Below are 24263 nucleotides of genomic sequence, written 5' to 3' on the forward strand. Positions count from 1 at the left end.
CACACCAAACAAGTCAGTCCAAGACTAATGACGTGGCAATCAGCTGCTAAAATATTCACTGCTAGTATTAGTGGAGAGAAATGATGCACCTGCGCATTAGGCACGTAAGGGAAATGAATGAGACATGATTATAGTAATCAGCCATTAGCAAACTTGTAGTTCGATATTAATAATTATGTGTAACAGGATATTGTAAAAATTAAGTTATGAAATTTTTATTAAAACGTTTCTTGCATACTGTTATATTGGCTGGGCTGCAAAAATATTTGCTGTGGGCTGCATGCGGCAGGCCGCGAGTTTGACATTCTTGGTCTAATTTATAATCACTATAAAGTCTGAAAATGCTCCCTCTTCTTAGCAAGTCATGCTTCGATTCTACATTGTTGAAGGCAGTTTTAATGTGTGTCCCAAAAGTGTGATAAACTATACACAGTTATCATTATGTAAAGGCAGAGCCAAATGTTTTTAAAGATTTTTTAGTAATACTTTTTTGCATTGTCTATACTGACATGTTTTTGTGTTTCAACAATTCTGTCTTTTCCAGAAATATTTAATGAATAATATTTATTCCAGAAATATTTAATGAATAATGATTATTTCTGACTACAAGGATATAAATGTGGGATTTGCCTTGTTAAACACTGATGTAAAGTTAAACCTAAGGTGTCTGGTGACATAAATTAGCAAATTGTACCCCTGAGTAGTTGGAAATAATGCTATTATCTGTGGGTACTTTCTGATAAATGCATGGATTAATAGGATATGTGATATGTCTGGCAAAAAGGGATGAGATAGCTAACTCTGTGTGTTTGATTATAAAGTGCTAAAAGTTGTTCACAGATCTCCATTTTTATTAGTCAATGCATCATTAAATTCATCATTTCCTTTTTTAAAAAATTTCAAATTTTTCTAACTACTGTTTATATTTATATAAATGTTTCTATCTCATGCTCTCCTAATTATTGTTTATTATATAATGTTTCTACCTTAAATTTTTCTTATTTTTTTTCCTAAATTTTTTACTTTCTATGTTTGTTTTTTCAATTTACATGTATAGGCATCCATAGGACTATGTAACTGTTGAAGTTGTTACTCCTAGGAGAAAGTATTTTGATGCTTCTTTCCATTAATTTTTCTGTTAATTCAGTAACATGCTATTAATCATTTTGTAGATTTAGTGAGGAATAATTTAGTATTGGGCACATTTTAAATGTGGCAATTAAACATTTATTTTTAAAATGTATACATCAAAGTCTTCATTAATTACCTGATATAACTAAATTAGCTTTAAAATCTTTATCAGGTAATATTTCCTCTTTTTTATTCCTTTTACTAGAAATATGTGGTTCTGATGACAGGAATATCTAAATTGTAAACTCCCATTTTCAAGTGGATCCATCAGACAATGGCATTAATAAAATACTAATAAAGAAGAAATGAGTCCGAAGATCTGTCAGGGGAAGTGTAGTCAGTATATTAGAAAATATTTTTGCATCACATGCAAATTCTCCAGGCACACTACTATGGGGAAACAAAGAATGGTAAGAATTATAAGGCAGGGCCCTCGCCGCCCTCACCCTGCAGCCTGACTGAGGAAATTATGTCTACTGCGCAGATAGCAGTGGCCACAAGCTGGACACGAGAAATGCTGGTGGAGATGAGATAAGTGCTGAAGAAGTTTAGAGGAAGCAGATACTTCCTTCTGGAGTGATCAGGCTGAAACTTGTCGGTTCTGAATAGTCAGAGAGAAGGGAGACCATTTCAGATGAATGCAATGTGAGGAGCAAAGGCTTATTGAAATGATTTCATCATATAGTCTATTTGGGGCCTTTTTAATGTTCATTCTTGTTGATGAGATTTACTTTGTTTCTTGATGCTGAAAACCTCAAGGTCATCTGACTCCTCCCTTTGGTCCCTCATGTCTAATCAATGACCAGTTCCTGTCGATGGACCCCGGGCTACATGCTTTCCCAAATGTTCTTTCACCTGATATCTGCAAGACTGGTATTTAATGTCCTTGCTTCACAGATAGAACAACTGAGACTCAGAACGGTTCCTCAGTGTCCCTCACTGGGTGGTGGAGCAAGGATCTAAACCCAGAGGTCTCTCATGGACCCCGAATCTCATGCTAAAATGGAGGGAAGTTGAGGAGCGGGGGGGGGGGGGGGGGCAGAAGAGAGAGGAAGGCAAAGATATATAGAAAATTACTGCAGAAGCATCATTGGCAAAGAGAAGGAAATTATTGTGACATACCCATTCCCCATTCCCATAGATTGTGTAAAAACCTCAAGAAATATGTTAGTAACTATGGGAAGCAACTTTGTGCTATTATCCACAAGTATCGAGAATCCCTACATTAGGGCGGCTTTTAAAAACCATTATGCAAGTTTTCTGTCCTTCAGTGCACAGTGCAGAGAAACTTGTACTTTCTACTAACCTAATTACTCAAATTTCACATCTTATCATCGATTTCATTTTCCCCAACACCCCCGATTTGACCACCTTTACATCTTTCTAAAGTGCTTTTTGCTAAGAAGAAAGTCTGCTGAAATTCAAGTGCAGATTTTCACTTAGAATTTGTGCTCTGGCCTTCTGTATATATCCTCTCATTTGAGTTTCCTTGAATTAAAACATTTATTTATTTCAACCCTTGGACTTCTTAGATCTTAGAAGAACTCAAGCGAAGTTCAGTTATTCGTTTATTAACACAAAAGAGTTGGCAGAGTAAGAGAGAGTAATAACTGCTTTCACTTTGGATCAAGTACAAAGGCTCTGCATTAGTTAGACTGAGGAGCTTAAACAATAGACATTTATATTTCTCCAAGCTCTGCAGGCTGGAGGTCCAAGATCAAGGTGTGGGCAGGTTTGGTCTCTCCTGAGGCCTCTCCTGTGCATGGCTGCCTTCTCACTGCCTTTTATCTGTGTGAATGCATCCCTGGGTCTCTCAGTGTGTGCTAAACTCCTAATCTCCCCTGCTTATAAGAGCATTCGTCAGATTGGATTAGTCACCCTACCTTAAGTATGTCTTTAGAGATCCTATCTCCAAATACGGTCATATTCTTAGGTACTGGGTTAGCGTTTCAACATATGAATGGGGAGGTGGGGGCACATAGTCAGTTTATATAACAGGCACGATGGGGCATTCTACTGAAATGGCATGGGGTGGACAGTCAGAAACCTGGGCTCAGGTTCTCACTCTGTTCCTCTTTCTGTGGGCCCTCAGAAAAATCACTTAACTCTTCTGATCCACACTGTTCTAATCTGTAAAATGGGCATTATGACAACCAAACTCAGTTGAGTATTCTGAACACTAAAAAGATTTTGTTCACTATAATAACCATACAGAAAGTGACTGTTAAGCCCAGATTTCAGGATCCCCAAAAGACCATCAAGGAGCCAAGTCCGATGCAAAAGCAAAAGAGCCTTTATTCGAGCTAGCTTGAGCTCCCTGTCCACCACACTCGCCGACGCAGTGGCAGGAGGCAGAGAGAGAGCGAGAGCTCTGTGAGGAGAGGGGTTTTATAGGGGGGTTGGAGTAAGGGGAGGAGAGAGGACTGTGGGCCCTGACGATTGGCCAGGCGCAAGTCGGGGTCTTGTTACACAGGATGTGGTTGTGTCTATGGCGCGCACTTCCCTTGATTATCATTGGTTAGTATAAAGAAATCCTAGGTGTGGCTAGCAGAGGCTTGGGCTTCCAGGAAGAAGCTCCTTGCTGAGCATATGGCTAATGGCTGCTGCCCAAAAATGGAGGATCCGGAGCAAGATGGAGGGCGTAGCCCTCGCCCTTTCAGTGACCATGCATAAATCCCTTAACCTCCCTAGGCCTCAGTTTCTTATTTATAAAATAAAAACAAAACCTATGCCCTAACCAGTTTGGCTCAGTGGATAGAGCGTTGGCCTTGGACTGAAGGGTCCCAGGTTTGATTCCGGTCAAGGGCATGTACCTTGGTTGTGGGCACATCCCCAGTGGGGGGCATGCAGGAGGCAGCTGATCAATGTTTCTCTCTCATCAATGTTTCTGGCTCTCTATCCCTCTCCCTTCCTCTCTGTAAAAAATCAATAAAATATATATATTTTTAAAAACTATTTCTTTGTAAGGATGAAAAAGCTATTGCATGCAAAGTGCTTAGCCTAGTGTTTGCATATATACAGCACTTAAGAACTCTTACATGCTACCATTATTTTTCATCCTTTCCCCTTCCTTCTACATTCTTTCTGCATGCTCTTTTATGTATTTGCTGAAATCTAAATTAGGGAATAGTTTGGAAGAACAAGGCTAGATTTGCAGAAATAAAAAAGGAGGATATCCTATGGATATAAAGAGGGTGTGATCATTAACTATGGAGTTATCTTAGAACAAGTCCCTGTCAACCCTTATTGTAATAGCTTTAATAATTAAACATTCTTGCTTTTCTACTAACCATTAATCATCTGTCCTACAGAAAGGTCCTTAATGAATACTTCAAATAGGTAAAATTTTTGTTCAAAGTGATATCTATTTGGAAATAATAGTGATGTTATATTCTATAACAGCAATTGTCCAGATGGGTAGATTTAATTATTAAGTCTATCTTTCTTTAACAGACCTGGAAACAGTACACCAAGTTATCAAAGATATTAACTGTCTCACCAAGAGGCATGTTTGCTCTTTGTATCATGACTTTTCACTTCTCCTGCCAATATTTGAGTATATATGAGTTGCCATTTTCAAAATGGCATGAAAGGAATGAAAGCATCTATCCCTCTCCTTCTCACTTTTTGTTGTTGAAGGAGACATGCTAAAAAAAAAAACATGCCTTATAAAAGACCGGGGAAGAGGTCCCAGGGAGAAATAGAATATGAAAATGAAAAGGTGAATTCTTAGGTGTGTCAGAAGAAGAAATGTAATTTCTTATAAAAGAAAGCAGTTTCTCTAACCTGTAGACCTACAACCTTGAGGCTGATCCTTGGCAGATTCCTAGAAAGCAATGAGTTTCATATGCTCAATATAAGGTAGGGATTACTAAAAACCAGCATGAGTTCAGCAAGAACGACTTATGCTAGACTTACCCTCATTCTCTTGCTTATAAAACCAGGAAAAGTGGTACCATAATATACCTGAATTTTGGCAAACAACTAACCAGGTATTTTCCAATATTTTTTAGACAGAGAAATTCTAGATGATACTATAATTGTTTGGATTCATAACTGGTTGAATGCACATGTTCAAAGGGTCCAAATTCATAGACTGATATTTATGAAGTATTATTTCTACTTAGCCTGGCCTTACTATTAGTTGCTAATCTATATATATAAAAGCCCAGTGACTATTATGGCAGAAGGACCAGTCAACCAGAACAACTGGTCACTATGATGCACACTGACCACCAGGGGGCAGACACTCAATGCAGGAGCTTCCCCCTGGTGGTCAGCGCACTCCCACAGCTGGAGCACCGCTCAGCCAGAAGCAGGGCTCATGGCTGGCGAGTACAGTGGTGGTGGCGGGAGCCTCTCTCGCCTCGTAGGCAGCGCTAAAGAGCGGTGAGCCAAGCAGTAAGGAGCGAGCAGGTGGGTGGTAAGGAGTGAGGGGTCCTGGATTGTGAGAGGGATGTGCAACTACCAGTTGGACATCCCCCGAGGGGTCCCAGATTGCGAGAGGGCGCAGGCCAGGCTGAGGGACATCCCCCCCACCCTGTGCACGAATTTCATGCATCGGTCCTCTAGTCTGAGAGATAAAGATCTCAAGGTCATGTTATCACATTTTTCTGATTTGAAAGAGAAATAAAAGGGAGAGGAAGTTAATATGCTAGATGACAGAATCAGATCTGAAAGATGGTTCAGATAGGAAAAGGCGAAACTTTTATTAGAAAGCTAAAATTACATAAAATATTCCATTGGAGTGCCAGACGCTGTAACTTCACGATGGAGGAAATATGGCTTGAGAGCACCATCTGTAAATAAAGCAGGCTTATGGGAAATAGCAGGGAAATGTGGCTGCCAAAAAAATGCCACACAGGCTTCTGCTCTTTTCATAGAAGCAGGATGTCTCAGACAAGGCGAGACTCTGCCACTCCACTCCGCCACTCACATCTTATCACACCTGATTTCCTTTCTGAACACCTCATTTTTAGAAGGTAGTGCACAAACTGGGACATGGTCAGGGAGCGAGGAGGAGAGTGAGGGAATTTGAAATCATGTCTTGCAAGAACGTGGCCTGCCTGGCTGGTGTGCCTCAGTGGTTGAGCATCGACCTATGAACCCGGAGTTCACAGTTCCATTCCTGTTCAGGGCACATGCCTGGGTTGCGGGCTCAATCCCTAGTAGGGAGTGTGCAGGAGGCAGCTAATCAATGATTCTCTCTCATCATTGATGTTTCTATCTCTCCCACCCTCTCCCTTCCTCTCTGAAATGAATATAAATATATTTTTTTTTTAAAAAAGAACTTGGCTTAAGGAAAACTCAGGGGACAGAGATAGTTTTCCTGGGAAAGTACATAGCACCCAGAGGAGTTTATGGTCATGAGGGAAGCAGATGTGATGTGGAAAATAAGATCTCCTGCAATGGTAGGCTTGCATTAGTTCTCAGTCAGGAAAGCCAGGGGTTGGGTGCAAGCCATTCTGGAGGAGGCCGTTTGCCACAAAGAGCTGCTGCTCTGCCTCTCGCCCAGCATCCGGCCACCACGGACGCCCTTCTGCAGCCCCACTACTCTCTATAGCTGGGTGTGGTCTCCACAGATCATCCTTCACCCACACTGTCCTCACCAACTCCCACCACTGCCCTCTGAGCCAGGGGTGGAGCCAAAACAGAGGTGTCCCCTGCCTCCTTCCACCGGAGGCCCTCCCTCCCAACCCCAACAGCCACCAGTGGGCATTGACTTTTAGAAGCTTGATTCGTTTTCTAAATTGCATTGAAAAGTTTTAAAATGGTAGAAGCCTGAAGAGAAAACATACGATGAGACTTTTCTCCCTCGCCAATGAAATTCATGGATTTCAGCCACCTCTCTAGAGAAACTAGATATCATCCCCATCCCTGCACCCTTTATCTTGCTTTGTGTTTTTGAGGTAATTGGTTGCCTCCAAATTACTATGTCTGGCGAAGTTTTTATGTTTCATTGATTCTATGACCCTGATATTGTCTAGAGGCAGCTGGTGTCTATTTGAGAGACAGCTAGAGTAGTGAATAGAAAATAGGCCTCAGCATCAGAAAAGTCTGAAGTCAAATCCTTGCTCTCCTGCTTTCCAGCTGTGTGACCTTGAGCAAGTTAATATATATGGTGATCTGTATTAATCAATGAATGTTGGTAGACCACCTGCTCTAATGCTAAGCTCTGCATTTGTTTCAATAGCAAAGATCATGAAAAATGTTAAAGAGAAAAACAGTCTCAGGATATATGAGATTTTGATATTGTCCCATATACCAAAAATACTTGCTTTCCTCATGGTAGGAATAGTGAAAATAAGAACTCCAGACTGTCTTATTCCAGACAGATAACTAGTATAAAGTTCCCAGGAGAAACTACTTCATGTTGATTCAGCTGGTAATTTCCTTCCTTTGTTCTCATTCTCTTTTCTACCTTCCTTTCTACTTGGCCTTTGTTTATGGAGGAATGTCTTACAAGGATGCTCTTCATGTGTAATTAAGACAGACCCACAGGTGCTTTACGCAATAACACCCTTTATTTATCTCTGCCCTTAAGGCACTAACAATCCCTTGCGTATGCTATGACCTTTCTCAGGCCTGTGACCTTATACTATAAATGCACAGTGTTATTTAATTCTGTTCTGAACACTTTAACTAAACACTTTAATCTTGTAAAATATTTAATTACTGTTAGCAGAGACCATAAACATGTAATCGTTGCTAAGAAGTTCCTGGCCAACTCACATTTTTCAGTGTACATCACAGATGTCACAACCTCCAGGGAGCGTTCCCTGGCCACTTAGATTTAGTTCATTGTTTCTGCTCTGAGAGCCCTAACTTCCCTATCATGGAAAGTAAGGCAGTGAGGTGTCTATAGGTTTAATTCAGCCCTTGGATCATACAGTCCTAGATTGAAATCTCAGCCCAGCTCTTAGTGGACTTTGGCAAGTTACTTAACCAAAATCCCTCTTTCCTCATCCGTAAATTGGAGATAATAAAACAGGGTTAAAGGAGGGCCTGCATTTCAGTGCCTGCACAGTGCCAGGTACATGGCCATCAATCAGTAAGTGTGAGCTGCTGTCATCATCATCATCACCGTCATCACCGTCATGACACTTTTATTGTAATTGCTTGTTGAATGTGCTTGTGTTTCTCAATTGACCAGGGACTGTATCTTCTCTGTTTTCCTTTTATCCCTGCCACCAAACATAGTTTCAGACACATAATAGAAGTTTAACTTGACTGTTGGATGGTTGAGGCGACTTTGGGTGGCCCAGATCACAGCAGTGACTGCTGTGGTTCTGCAATGCCTCCTCCTTAAGGTACATAATTTTCACCTTTTACACCCTCTGCAATGCGACGAGGCCTAGTTCCTTCAGGAATGAGTTTACCAGCTCCTAGACCGAGCTGGTGAGTTCAGGTAAAGCCCACAGCATCTCTGGGCTGGAAGGTATTTTCTCAATCTCCCAACCCATCCCTTTCATTTTACCAAGTACATGCTAATACACGGGCTGTTCAGTGGGGTTAGACATGAACATGATTGGAGGCTACTGACCTGAGAAGAATTTAGGAGAAAATTGAGTTGGAGCAATACAGCTATTAATTTCTTTTCTTTTTTTTTTCCATCTATCACCATCTTATTTATGGAATTTACTTTTTATTCCTTAAATACATATAAATAATAAATGCAAAAATGAGTAATAATTATCCAGAGAATATTACTTCTAAAGAAGGAAAAACTGATATTCACTAGAGATAGAAGGAATATCTACCTCATATTAAAGAGTTCATTAGGTAGTGCCTTGTAGTCCTGCTCACCGGTTTTCCAATTTTCAACACAAAACATATTTCAAATGAATAATATGTGACCGCATTGGCACAGATTCTAGGGCTTACCATTTCACAGAGGCCAAAACTTTTCTATAAAAGAGTTATATTTATACTTCCCCAGCAATGTAAGGCGTAAGGCCAGATCCCAGCATGTTTTTTTTCCAAGGATTCATGTTCATTTGCATCCATTGCATTACCCAAATGCACCATGGGAGGGCAGCACACACCTGGCTGTATCAGAATCCTTATCTAAATTAGTCCAAAATGTTCCTAAATTATCTCTTAGGAAATCCTTTAGAAAAGATAAAAGGAGGATAAAGGAATTCATCCTTTAAGACTCTGAGTTTCTACAAAAGGGAATCATTGAGCTAATCAAGCTGCAAAATGAGAAAACAGAGTTAAAAACAAAAAGAATCCCTCACAGCAGAGAAAACAGAAATATTTGTTACATTTGAAGGACTTTTACTGAGTGTGTAATCTGAATATCAGATACTAAACAAGAATCAGATCTCATTCCTATTAATAAGCAATAATTAATAAGTTACTCTCCAACAAAGACCACCTTGTTAAAGGGTCCCTTCAATAATGTTCTCCTGAATGAACTCTGCATCACAGACAGCTTTAGTGTGTTTTCAGTATCTTATACAAAAGCATCAGCAACTTTCATGAATTTTGATAGTCTGGAGTTCTATAGTCAGGTTTTCTTATAATATAGAATATACTGGCTTTAGAACAAGCGATACTTGGACACAGCTTTGGAATACAGATTTTTTAAATACATTCTCATTAATTCAAGGCTGTAAATTGAGAATTTATCTTAAATATTATCTATACAACATGGGGAAAGAGGCAGGCTAGCAAACACATAGTCTAAGCAGTTAGCAAGAGGAAATTTTGCAAATATTTAAGAATAATCGAACTTTTAAGTCTAACTTGAATTTTAACTTTTTTGCCAAATCTTTTTGCAAAAATATGATCTGTGTATTTTTAGCCAGCTTCCTTGGTAATTCTAGTGTGGTCGGCCTGGTACCAGTAAAGACTGTTCTTTGATTATTTGAGAACACTCAGTAGTCTTTTTTGGAGTAGATGATTAATGTAACTGATCAGCTAAAGCATGGACTTTTCTATTAGCTAGCACTTTGTTAACCTAGCATGAGTTATACATTATATACTTTTAAATGGCAAAAATAAAACAAAAGTGGATTTCCCATTCAGATTGGTTTTCTCCATCAGTCCAAGTTACTAACAATTTACACATTCTAAGATTTCTGCTAACCAATTATTTCTTGTGATAAATACAAGAAATCTATTTTCAGAAAACTGTAAAGATGACTTTCAGAAAACTGTAAAGATGATTTTCTTCCCTGATATCCTTCTATTAGTAATAGGAAGGATTACTTTTCTCAATGCTTTTCTCAGTGTACCTATGGGGTTGATACTATACCCAGCTGTCTTGACAATAAAGTCAGTTACCTGAAATTGTTCCATTTTGGAATAGCAGATCTAAGTGTGCAGCAAGTCACTACCATCACGGGCAAGTTCAGAACTTGAAGATTTTTCATTATATTAAAAGACCCTTTATTTTCATATATATCCAGGCACCAAATATGAATGGCCACATATGTCCTAATGTGCTTGAGGAATCTCATTACTAATTTCGTGTCACTAATTTTTAATACGGTATTTAAGAAAAAATTCTTGTCTTTTCTAATGGCATGAATGGGGGGGGGGTGTAAATAGCTTAATCCAGATGTTTCTGTGTGAATACACATTCCTCACTAAATCTCTCAGGCAACTGCTTTAGTTACTAACATGATGCTCTGTCGTCTCTTTGTATACATGTCTAATTTATCAGTTTCTTGTAGATTGTCAGCAGCCTGCTGCCTCCGTACCGCCACAGTGCTCACAACTAGCCGGGAGGCAAGACTGCCCGACGGTCAGGTAAATTCAGACGCCCTTTCTCTCCCCACCCAACTGCATGTCAGAGCCATACACCCCAAGCTCTCCTTCTCAACACCATAACCACCTATACATCATTTCACTTGCTACATTTTATTCCAATGGGTGATATGAACACACATTGGTTACCTGAAGTCCATGTGGACCTAATGGAAATCCAAGAGAGCTAGTGTTTGTTTTCCTGGCCCTAGCAGGACTAGCTCTTTGCATTACCCCAGTGTTTCATTATATTCCCAAACAGAAAGCCTGGAATTGTGAGGATGTTGGCCCTACTTTTTGTTTGTTTGTTTGTTTGTCCATTGTCCTTAGAAAATATTCCTCAGGCAAACAAACAGGAAGGATATAAAGCATATGTAATGTCTGTTCTTAGACAACGTTATGAACGTGTTTCCGTTTTCTGTCCATTCAGTGCCCTCATTAAAGCTGACATTGAAAGGTGGAGAAAAACTTGTAATTGGCATTTCCAAAAGGAATATTTGCAGTGACAGAGCCCTTCATGCGAGATTAACTGAAGAAATTGAAAGGCAGGTCCCCATGCTCCCTGGACACTCAGCTAGAGAGGGTGCTGGCAGTTTCTACTCCAGGGAAAGCGTTGCCTGTCCATCATGAATTCTCGTCCTGGGTGAACTTCCACAGCATGGAGCACCCTGTCAGGACCTCCTCCTCCTCCCGTAATATTTCATCTCCAGCTATTTGGCCTCTGACGGTGCCAAACTTTTATAGTCTGGCGTGGCTTTTCTACCTGCTTACTGTTCTTGCTTCTACCAGGCCGGGCTTCTTTTGAGTAGGGCAGGCTCAAGCGTGCTTCCACGTGTGTCTGAGGAGTAGGTGTCTGTAGCAGGCTGCGGTGGCTGGGGCTTAGCTGGAGAGTGGGGGGGGGGGGGGGGGGGAGGTGTCACAGGCGTTGCCCAGAAACAGTGGCCCCAAAGCCCCAGTGAGACTTGGTCCCTGAGGCAGTTGTGCAGCCTGATAAGTGGGACATTGAGTCAGCAGGAAAAGGGATATGATTAAAGAGGCCCCACGCCGGGGTCTCCTGATTGCTATCTCAGCCTGCCTCCCCCGCCACCTCCAGCAGGAAAGTTCTCCGTGAACGTACAAGTGCCATTAGTCTACCGTAGGCAGCTTTGACTAATTTCAATTACGTAAGGAAATGCAATTATCAATGTTCAAACCCATCTCAGTCGATTTTCTGCAGGGAGTGGTGAAGAACATGAGCTCTACACCTGCAGTTCATTCTCCGCCCAGCACCCTGGGCCTGGGACAGGGTGCCCGGGACGGGCAGGTGCTTAGTAACTACTGCTTCCAGGGAGGCGTGAAGGCGCTTTGAAGTCAGATTGCTTGGGTTTCAGTTCCATCTCTAACACATACCAGTTGTGCATTCTCGGAAAGTTACTTTGCTGGCCGAGTTCCATCTCTTATAAAGGAAGGATGAGGCCCTGACCGGTTTGGCTCAGTGGATAGAGCATCGGCCTGTGGACTGAAGGGTACCCGGTTCGATTCCGGTCAAGGGCATGTACCTTGGTTGCAGGCACATCCCCGGTAGGGCATGGGCAGGAGGCAGCTGATCGATGTTTCTCTCTCATCGATGTTTCTAACTCTCTATCCCTCTCCCTTCCTCTCTGTAAAAAAAACCCAATAAAATATATTTTAAAAAAAAAAAAAAAAAAGGAAGGATGAGGAGGAGGCACAGGCCTGGCCCCCAGTGTGCTCTTGATATCTGAAATTGCTGCCAACCGTGCCTCGTGCCTGCCCTTTCCTCAAGACACGGACCTGCCCTCTCTCTAGTTAGCGTGGGCAAAGAGTGGAGGCGGCTATTGGGGGATATTTTTAACTTTACTTTTATTTCATGTTGCCTTTTTTTTTTTGAGAACCAGTTTGGCTAAATGGATCCCTGCCCCAGTCCCATACCTTCTGAAATGACTGAATTTAGATTGCTTGCTACCTCCGCACAAATGATTTACTTAAAAAAAAAAAAGTTAATGAATTGCAAATGTTTCTGGTTTCTACCCACATGAATACAGCATGGTCCCAAGCTGGTTTCCACTGTCCCTCATTGTGGTCCACACAGAGAAATGATAAAATGCATTTAGACCTGAAAAGACTGTCCTTTTCTGAGTCGCTGGAATTACTACTGGCTTCCTTCCCACCTGTACCCACTGCCAAATGGATCAAATTAAATGTCCTTACTGCCCTTTTCACTTCTTTCTGACAGAAAACTTAACCCAGTCAACCTTCGAATTCTTCCGTACGCAAGTGTTAAATTCTTTATACTTATTAATCACTACAACCCCCATAAGGTAAACAGTTATTACACCCATTTGAAAATGAGGAAAATGTGGTTTGGGGAGATAAAATGACTTATCCAGGGTTGCCCATCCTTAAAGCAACTCAGCCCAATGACTCTCCTAACCACCACCATATACCAGGGCACTGCCTGGAGATGCATAACTCCCCCTTTAGCTATGCTGTGAGAAGCAAAGTCAGAGAGTGCTTAAACCACCATGTTAACTCTTTATCCCTGAATTGAAAAGGTTCATTTGTTCAATGAAAAACAAAACATGCTATGAATGTTGAGTGATTTCAGATCAGGTGTTCTACTTATGTTTCTCACTTTAAAAATTGTTTTATACTTCCTAAAGCTTATATATATGTTAGGATAAAATTTTAGGTATATGGTTTTGAATAAAAGAACATGTTCTCATATTCAAAAATATAGAACTTTCCATATATGTGTTTTACAGGCTGATTCCAGTGTAGAGTTAAATTACTAAAGTTGTTTATCCTATATAATAAAAAGCTAATATGTAAATCAACCAGTTGCTATGATGCGCACCAACCACCAGAGGGGGCAGATGCTCAATGCAGGAGCTGCCCCATGGTGGTCAGTGCGTTCCCACAGAGGGAGCACCACTCACCCAGAAGCTAGCTCATGGCTGGCAGTGGCAGGAGCCTCTCCCGCCTCCATGGCAGCACTAAGGGTGTCCAACTGCTGGCTTAGGCCCACTCCCCACATCAGTCAGACATTCCCTGAGGGCTCCCAGACTGCGAGAGGCCAAGCTGAGGGACACCCCTCCCCCCCCTCCCGAGTGCACAAATTTCGTGCACTGGGCCTCTAGTAGATAATAAAAACCATAATGTGAAAGGGTTACCCAATGTATTGCAGTGTTGGATGTAATATTTAAATACATAGAAATATTTGGTATTTCATATTGTTCTCCAAGAACTTGCTTACTTGGGAAAAGAAACCTTTCTGAAGATATATCCATTTTTGTACTTAGTAATAGTCCCTAGACCTACTGTTCACAACATGGTTTTACCTACATAAGTTAAACTTGTAAATGGTAAAGACTGAACAATGAGTGAGCTCCTAAAGATATGTAGCAGTCAGAATTGAAACTGAATTCTTTCCTATAGCTAATCATTAGAACCTGTCAAATACTTACATTTTAGAAATAATTTCTTATTCTGTAAGCCAAGACTATGCTTCTACTACATATATACAGTGTGATTGCATTCATGCAAATTTAGAATAGTAATACTATAATACAAGATATTTATAATATCATACCATGTAAGCAATCTGAAATAATGGAAAAAAAATTTTAATTTTTTCTAATTGTACAATTACAGTTGACATTAAATATTCTGTTCGTTTCAGGTATACAGCATAGTTAGACATTTCTATAATGTACGAAGTATTTCCCCCTATAAGTCTAGTACCCACCTGGCACCATACGTAGTTATTATAATGTTATTGTCTATATTCCCGGCGCTGCACTGTACATCCCTGTGACTATTTTGTAACTGCCAATTTGTACTTTTTAATCCCTTCACCTTGAAAACATGTTTTAAATGATCATGAATGACATAATGCCTAGGTTGGGCCAAGTGAGCGGGACCCCGTGGGTAAGCTGTTGTTACACACTTCAGCTGGCCAGGCAGAAATGCTTGTCTTCCTTTCTCTATTGAGCTACACAGGGCCTTCAACATGTATCCCTTGTGCCGCTTGCCATTAGCTGAGGAACATGTTTGGTGCCCTGAAAAGAAACTCATTCTGAACCATGCGGATTTAACAGAAAGAAACTCTGTTGGGTCTGTGGGAAAGTCTGTCTGCTGTGGCGTTTCCTGGGCCATCTGACTGTCTAGAGAGGGGAGAGAGAGTCTTGCCATGAAATATTCCCCCAGTCCTCTTGAAACCAGTTCTCCCCTGTTTACCTACCACGTTTTTAAAATAAATAGGAAAAATCATTTTTATCACTGCTGCTCCCAACTCTACAGAAGAGCATATCTCCTTTTCAACTAAATGTATGGCAGGTCAAAGACTTTGGGAAGTAAGAGTGACCTCAAGCAGATGGGTATTTGGTGTAATTTTGGTTTCGTATCAAAATTCTGATATTTTGAGGCATACCTGAAGGGTCATTTCAGCACCAAAGATTAAAATTGTTTTAATGATCAGTTTTGACTGACTTCAATAATATTAGCTCAAAAGCCATGTATAAATAAGTAAATAATCTATATATATAAAAGCCTAATATGCAAAGTGTCCCCTCGAGAGTTTGACCAACCGGGAGTTTGATCTCTCGCTATAACGTGCACTGACCACCAGGGGGCGGCGTGGAAAAGGAAGGCCCCAGCCGGCAGCTGGCAGCCATTAAGGACCCTACCCGTGCACGAATTTTGTGCACTGGGCCTCTAGTAATAATAATAACAATGAACCTTGAATAGTTTTCTCAAACATTACTCCTGTCAGAAATGAATTATATGGTACTGAATTCCATAATAGAAGGGAAGGGGAAGCAGAGTTATGGGAAAATGCTGATCTCTTTCAATAATACAAATATCCCCACAGTGGGATTTCTTTTCCCCTGTCAGATTTCAGAAGGTCTGAACCCAGATTCGATTTGTAGTTTTACCTTAGGAAATGCAGTAATTTTGCTTCCTTGTTCTTTAGGATTATTTCTCTTGGTACTGATGAGCCTGAGCATGTCTGAGTTTATTTAAACCAGAGGCTCTGGGAGGTCTTGTGGAAGTCGGCATTATATACTTAGCAAATAGAAAAGGCTTTATTTTAAACTCTCTACAGTCTTATTTAAACTGCCCAGCTAAAGCAGATAGGGGGAGCCCTTGGAGCAAATTAGCAATCCAGCGGCAGATTAATTATCCTGTTGCATCCGGATCTACCATAGAACTGACTTAGAATCCTCTAGTCTAAAGCCTTGGACCCCGGGTGCTTGTCAGAAATGCAGGTTCTCAGGTCCCACCTGTCGAAGCAGATTCTGCATTTTACCAAGCTCCCCCAGGGACCGGAGTACGCATAAAAGCCTGAGACAGACTGATCTTAAAAAACCTTGCACCTAACCCAGAGACCGAGGGGAACGAGACTGTGCGGAAATGGAGAAAGAAGGGAATTGCAAGGAAGCGTTCCCATGTTTCCCCAACACGTTTCCTTTTTCTGTTTCGTGAGCGGTTTCGAAAAGCGGCGGTTGTCGTGGCATGCTTTCGATGTGAACCATCTCCCCTGCAGAATTTCTGTTCATGTTTCTTTTTCCGTTTCGGTGCACATCCCGTGCCTGCCTCGCCTGGCCCCTGTCGCTGCCTTCCTTGCTGACACGCTTGTCTCTCGTTTTCAGTCCTGACATAGCTCTCCCCGAGGAGCCGCCACATTCCAGCTCGCAGTGCGCCCCGCTCCGCTGTCTCTCCAAGCCTCCCGACCCCTCCTCTGCACCGCCCGCGGACGAACATCTGGGGTGAACGTTTTGTAGCCACACCCAGGACACTGCCCAAGACCCAGCTGCTGTTTGCTTCTCGGTGGTTAGACGTTGTGGTGGGATTAATGCCCGTCACTTGGGAAGATGAAAGAAAGTTGAGAAGATTAACACAAAGCCCAGACTCCCGTGTGATACAACGTATTATGGCTTCTCTAAGTCACAGATGAACTTCTGCAATGAAATGGCCACAGTTCAATGAAATAACAAACAAACATACAAAGAACACAGGACACGTAGCTCAGACGACTGGCTTTATCTCGATAGCATAAGAGAGACCTAAGACCATGTAAAATACATATATTGTAAAATCATCCTTCCTCAAACGTCACATTCGGCTGTAGAAATTGATTCCAGCTTTTTTCACCATTGGTATTTATTTTGTGCTTTTATTTGCCACGTAGTTTATGTCTATAAAAATCATTTCTCTAAGAGGTGAACTTAATTCATTTATTTTTAAAGAAGTATCATTTGCTCCATTAAATATGAGTTGCAATAGAGATTGACATCTGGTATGGACCAGACTGTGGACATTTTTCTTGCACAAAAATGATAAATGAGGTGCATCGGAATGTTAACAGTAACTATTTTGCTGCTACACTGATATTGTTTATGCACTTACTTTCTAATCAGCTCATTAACTGCTGGATTTTTTTTTTTTTTTTAACTAGAAGTCTTCACTGGACATTAAGTAAATCTAAGAAAGAGACTATGTTATGATTCATTGACTTATTCAACTTTTGACGGCATCTTTAGTTTTTTAAAGTTGCAGATGAGTAGATGCACTGGTGCTGCTCCTTTGTGTGTGTATGTGTGTGTGATGACGTTAAGGAGGCTGAAAAACATGAGGGGGGAAATGGTGTGCTTATTTAATGACCAGAGTTCTTTTTTTACTTCTCCCAAATTCAGGGTCCTCCTATGAGTCGTTCCCACTGAAAGGTATCAAATACAAATGGGGAAAATATATACATAGATAGATGTAAGTTCGCCTTCAGTTAATGAATTTACCCAGAAAGTGTTCAAATAGTGATTAAAATTGTATGTGTTGTTGTTAGTTTTTTCATAATGAATCTTCCTTGCCAAAAAAAAAACAATAGATAATAAACTTTAGCTCATTGTCTACTTTTGACAAACACTCAGGTGCCTACAATCATATTATACATACTGAGATCATACATGTTCCTAGTTCATTTACAAATTCTGCTGGGTAACTTATGACTTGGTTTAAGGCAGTAGATTTTCGTGGCAAAATTTAGTTTGCACATAATCTGACACACAAGGAAAACAGCTAATTGGGCTGAAAGGTCTAACAACTCTTGGGCTCCTTAACTACAAGTGCTGCCCACACAATTGCTCCCAGCCCTGATTCCTTGTCTAGTCAGGTAGCCTTAACTTATTTACAATCATAACGGTTTGACCTGTTCCTGTAACAGTATCTGTAACTTCTCTTTAAAACAAACACAATCCTCACTGTTAACAGAGAAGATGGTTAACAATACAGGGCTCTAATAATGAAGATCTCGTCAGAGCCACTCAGCCTATTGAGCGGGAGTGGGTGGAACATTGATGGAATGAATGGTCCATCGAGGGTGGCGGCCAATCGGTAAGTCATAAAGCACAGCGCAGGAGCTTTCATCAGTCATGCACCTGTGAAGTTGTGGTCACTATTACCAAAGCAACCAAGAGGTTTGTAATTTCTTATATAGGAGTGCTATTTTCAACAGTGTCGTTTATTATGCAACTTGAAGTCGTTAGAAATCTTCACCATACATAGAGATTCAGGTTAAAGAAACAGAAAAAGAGACAAATCTTCATAAAGTCTCGATCGTGGCAGCCTAGCCTTCTGTTTTCCCCCCACCTGCAATGGCCTTGCTGTTCCTGAACACCTTCATTTTATTGGTGTTGTATCTGCCCTGTACCAGTGTTAGTGAGACAGTGTGGATTGTATCAGAGTTCAATTAAAGGTAGCTACTCCTCACCACTGCTTTCTCTTTTTTCCTTTTTGTTCTTTCTTTTTCAAGTATTATGTGTGTGGACCTGAGAAGTGGGATAGCTGCAAAGTTGACTTTCAATAAAAACTGTTTGTGCCTGAGGGAAAATAAGCCAATCTAAAAAGTACCTCAGAACATCTTTCTGTATTGCCTCATCAGTTTTGTTGCTGGTGCAGGGAATTCAGCAGTAAGCATTGACTCTGTATAACTATAGCGCAGTCATCCTACTGACAGTGCAGGATTGCATCTTTCTTGGTATTTATGCCCCAGTGAAAGGCCGGGTCACAGGCAACACTTTTTTTTTCTTCCAATAGAAATTTTATCAAGTCTATATTAATTTTTTCAGTTCCTTTTTATGAACAGAATGGGAAATATTTATTTTGAAACACCAATTCTATAAAAAGGTTCATTTTAGCAAAACTTTGCCAAGAAGGTATAGAAACTTGGAAATAAATTTCTAATTTTCGGGACAAAAGGAGGTCGTAGTCCCCAAGCAGTAAGAGAGAATTCCATGTATTTACACTGTGGCATCATTTAGCATAGTTTGAACTCAGCCTCATCTATATTTATTTAAAATGAATAAATATGTGTAGCGCTGATAAAAAAAATCAGTATACGTGTAAAGAATATCATGATTGAAATTGAAGTATTAGTGGAAAACACAAACAAACAAACAAAAAAAACCCTCAGTAAAACCACTTGAAGAGAGATGTGGGGGAAAAAGACTACAGAAATACAAAAATACCGGCTAATTATTTCAAACACAGTGGGCAAAGATTAAAAGTAACTAGCAAGTGTGGTTAGCAGAGTAACCAGGTAATTTTTAAAAAGTAAGCACAATTACCACACTGAAAAGGACAATATGCAGAAATGCTTTCTACTGAGGACTGTTTTTAGTTAAATGATAAAATAAAAAGGAGCTATATCTTGTCTTTGGCCTGCGGGCCCAGGAGCATACAGGACCCTCGGATTAATCTTTCTAATCATATCCCTTCCATCCAATTCTGTTTCAATAAGAGGAATTTGGATAACTTTGAGAAATCAAAGTTATTAAGTAGTTAAGAGAAGACCTATTCAGAAAGGTTAAACTTTAGCCTAAGGAAGACATAGACTATTAATCTGCAAGAAAATGTAACCAATGATAGATACCAGCTATCGACATTGTTATTAAGACTAGAATAAGAAAAACAGTCTTCAGTGTGAGGGATTTATATTAACTCTAGGAAAGAGATTCTTAACAGTGGTAAATTAATATCAAAATTGATAATTATGATGATTTGTTTTTACAAAATTAAATATTTATTGTCCAGTAAGGATTAACTTAAGTGGTAAGATATCTTATGATGTATTAAAATTCTAGGATTTTATAATCCTATTAATCTTTTATTTTAGATTTAAAAATAAAGTATTCTGGTTAGCCATAAAATATTTTATTCCTTGAAAGTAGGATAGCAATCCTAATTTTTCCAAAATATTTGGTAAAAAATAAAACAAGATTGTTGGTATTTTTTCTTGCAGCTATATTTCATATCTTTAAAGTTATCCAGAATATAGTAATTTTACTATAAAAAGCCTCAATTGTCAGTCTAAAAAAAACCAAATGTCCTCAGGAATACTTTGGAAATAGAAGGTTTGCATTCCCTTAAAGGGGTAAATGCCTCTCAAACATTATCTTTTCTTAAAAGAGTCTTCAATCTACAACATTTGCTTTTCCCAGGCTTTGGAAAATATCCATGTACAGATAGTCCTTCTGTCTCAAACAAGCATGAAATGTCGATCAAATAAACCATAAATGTGGACATTTCCTGATATTCTGCATTAAATAAAATCCTCTGCAGTCTCAAATGGTAATTACAAAATGTAAAAACGAAAAATGAAATCTATTTTCTACTGTGGTAAGAATGGCAAGTTTAATGTACAATTGTTCTGTTCCATCAGCCGAAAGACATAAACTGTCTCTCAGAAAGGCACATCAGGGGAAACATGGATTTCCAGGAAGCAGCTGTGCTGGTTCAACCAAGGTTGCCACAAATGCACTGATGTCGCAGATATAAAGCAGGACTGGGTTCAAAAGGAACTCCTAGAGAAAGTTCGCGATTTTAAATATTGCCCCATAACTTATCTGTTTATGAACCAGAGTGTTTTTAAAATAGTCCTTGTATTTAATATCACAAACTATGTTTCCACATAAAGGGAAGAACGTAATTCTTCAAAAAGCTGTTGAACTGGTGTAGTGATAGGTAGTATAGTGAGTGCTGATATTGACATAATTTCCACCTTAAAATCAATTTCTGTGGACATACAAGACTACTCTAGCTTCTGAATGAACTTTTCCATTGTCTGTAATAATGCCTCCAGATGAGTGGTGTCTGAAATAGAATTCAACTTATTTTAAATACCAGGTTAACTGCCATTGTTCCTGATGTATTTCATTTGTAACCTGATTCTATTATTTAACACCTGAAAGGTTTCCTCTAGACAGCTATAGTTTTTACTCAAAATATAACTGAAAAAAGATATTTAGTATTACAATATGTTCCTCAATCAAGGATTTTCCAGAAATAATCTACTTACGAAGAAGAGCAGCAATGAACTGCCTTTAGTGTAAGGGTATGAGTGCATAAAAGTATGCCGTGTAAAATGTTTGCATGAGATATTTCGCATCATGTAAGCTTTCCCATATTCATAATATGAACAGTATAGAAGTCTTATTTCTTGTGATTTCTCCATTAGGAGTGTAAGGAGATTGTTATCTATATCTGGTCTCCTTTCCATATTGAAGTGCATGGCTCTAATCAGTATATTTTTATTCCTTTCCTCTGGAGTTATTTAAATTTTGTCCTCTTTAAACTGAAACCTGGATAAACTGCTGAGCCAGGTTATTTCTGCGATTGGAGTTTACTTGCTGTGTAACATTGGTTGAGAGCACATTCTGATTTTAACTTTTTTTCTTTCAGAATTAGTCTCTGATCATTATGGTTGAAAACACTGAGAAGAAAATCTGTGTTCTAATGTGACTATTTTTCTTTTTTCAAAGTCTTTTTAAAACAAAGATCAGAGAACTATAGAGAGAAATTCCATCATTTTGTTGACAAATCATTAGTCGATAATAATGGAAATATAGAATGAATCATTTTGTTGTTTGGGTTCATAGTATGATTGTGCACCAAAACTTAGAGAAAGTAAATGACTTTAACATCATTGCCACGACATTTTTAAACTGGATGGTTTGACTGTTAGAGTCAATTAAACAATTCTTTGAAAACCTTTTATGACATTTTTATAATCTACTCAGTGTTTTTATTTGCATGATTATGTATATGGGATGAACCGTACATGATTCCGATACTGTGTTTCTTTCCAGCATTAACATTTGTGTAATGTGTGGCCAACCCTGATTTGTACACAGCATGATTACTGTTGTAATTATTCTGCTATTTCCACCTTTAATTGCAATTTTGTTATTATGCCTTTTGGGGATAAATGATGTGAAACATTTCCACAAAATGAGAATATCATATAAAAACATGACTGAAAGGCTGACCTAAGGAAGTATTTTTAATAATTATTGCTAATTATTTTTAAAAATTCAAATTTCAAAGGAAACTTGTTCTCAAAGTAAATATATGCATTTATTTTAAATTCAAAAAATTCCCTATTAATTTATCATTGCTGTCCTTTTTCATTTTTTTTTTTTTAAATTGTAGACAATCCTAAGTGAATGCCTCATGGGAGAATCCATATATGTGCTTGCATTTCTGTAATCTGATCATGCACTCAAATGGTTGGAAAAGATACTCCAGTGCTAAGAAAATAACTGAAGCCAATATATTAATTCTTATATCTTGGTTTATGTTACCAACTGAATATGGTGTGATGCATAACTCTTCCCAGTAAATAAACTGGTTATCTTTTGTTCATTTCATCTGTTACCTTTTTATCAGTTTGAGCAACTTCTCTTTGATTTGTACTTGCAAAAAAAGTTTATGAATTTCGACATGATTTATATATTTATTCAAAGTGAGCACTTATTTGAACTAAAAACTGAATGCTTTGCTTTGACATGTCTGCACATTCCTTATTAAGAAACGTGTATCACCTCTGCCCATTTTCTCCATCTATCATCTCTCCTCCTTGTAATCTTTGCTAAAAGGTTATTTCGGCAAGGGGCTACACTTAGGTGAATTAGATCAGGAATGTACCAGCATGAAAGAAATACCTGTTCTGAAAAGGGAAACATTCTAATGAAAGAAACATGATTTTAATGAAAGAAGAATGAAGATTGTATGCTTTATTTGGGGAGACAATTCTTCTTGGTTCTCTTTTACATGAAGGAACTGCGGAGTCCCAAAACTTTGAGAAGGTTCATTTACTAGCTCCTTCTTTGAAGAACAAATATGTGTTGTAGCAAATCAGCTGATGTTGGGAGTCCTGTTCTTTGACTTGATATTTTTTGTGTGTGGGTGGGTGGGTGGGGGGTCGGGGGAGCCAGGAGAGGTGGGGAACCAGACAGAATTGGATTTCTGTGAAGTTTTGATGAGTTGAAACCTCTAATGCAATCCTCATTATAATCCACCATGGGCACTGCAATAATCCCAGCTAAAGTTGACACTTGCCTGTTGTATAAAATACTAGAAATCATAGCATAAACTTTCCTAAAAATCTCTCCTTTTTTCTCTTCTGAAAAATACTGTTTTTCTTTGAGGTTGAATCTACTAGTATAAGTCTATGTGACACTTGATCTTCTCTTATGCAATAAAACTGATAGTGTGTTGCATTCAAAAGCTAAAACAGCTGGACCAGCCTCCAGGAGTGTCAAGAAAATCTCTTCTCATCCCTACATTTTTCAGGAGACTTGGGTAGCACTATATTGTTGTGAGGGCCATGTGGCAGGTTTCTGCAACCCCACTGCAGGTAAGAAAGAGGCCAAAATTGATGGGAACTTGTGGAAGGAATTTTCTTCGTTTTTGGTTGTACATGAATTGACTAGTACATTTGGAACTCAATAAAGTGGGTTCTTTGCCATCTAGCTTTTTTAATAACACATCTGGAATTGAGTTTATAGAACCTAAGGTCACCTACAATGATGTCAGCAGGTACTAAATACCAACTAATTGGAGGAAATGGTCGTTGAATTAAGTGAATGATTATTCCTATGATTCTCTCTTTGTCAAAATAAACTAGATCTCTAACATTGTATTTGAAATTATCCGAAAGAGTTCTTTCTTAAACATTTTATGAATCAACTATGACTTAAATATGTTAAGAAGAAACTGAGAATAATTTATCTACAACGTAACTGTCAAGGAAGATAAATCTCACTGGCAAAAATATTGCCAGTGTCAAAAGTAAACACAACTTATAATATAATTTAAATGTAGAAAGCAATGCAAAGATAAATCATAACTCTAGTGACATCCTGTAAATAGTAAAAATGTTGCAGCTGTCTACATAATTTGTGAGACTCATTGAAAATGAAGATATGGATCGCCTTGTTCAAAAATTATTAAAAATTTCAAGACAGTGGCAGTAAACTAAGCAGGGGGTCCTAAGCACGAGCCCTGTGTGACCAGACAGGCCCGCACGCCCATGAAGTCAG

At 39.2% G+C, this 24263-nt stretch overlaps 1 protein-coding gene across 4 annotated transcripts in view; it reads left to right on the top strand.

Moving 5' to 3' along the window:
* Window positions 1-22584, top strand: part of BICD1 (BICD cargo adaptor 1) — a 209663-nt gene extending 187079 nt beyond the window's left edge. Inside the window, exons 9-10 of one of the 4 annotated variants that reach the window (XM_059682515.1) lie at window positions 10815-10890; window positions 16539-22584. In XM_059682515.1, the coding sequence (XP_059538498.1) occupies window positions 10815-10890; window positions 16539-16659 (197 nt within the window). In that variant the 3' untranslated portion in view covers window positions 16660-22584. Of the gene's footprint in view, window positions 1-10804; window positions 10891-16538 lie in introns of all 4 variants that reach the window. The other 3 variants (XM_059682516.1, XM_059682517.1, XM_059682519.1) reach the window with 3 other exon arrangements.
* The last annotated feature ends 1679 nt before the right edge of the window (window positions 22585-24263 follow it).

Source organism: Myotis daubentonii, chromosome 2, assembly GCF_963259705.1.
Source record: "Myotis daubentonii chromosome 2, mMyoDau2.1, whole genome shotgun sequence".
NCBI classification, from domain to species: domain Eukaryota; kingdom Metazoa; phylum Chordata; class Mammalia; order Chiroptera; family Vespertilionidae; genus Myotis; species Myotis daubentonii.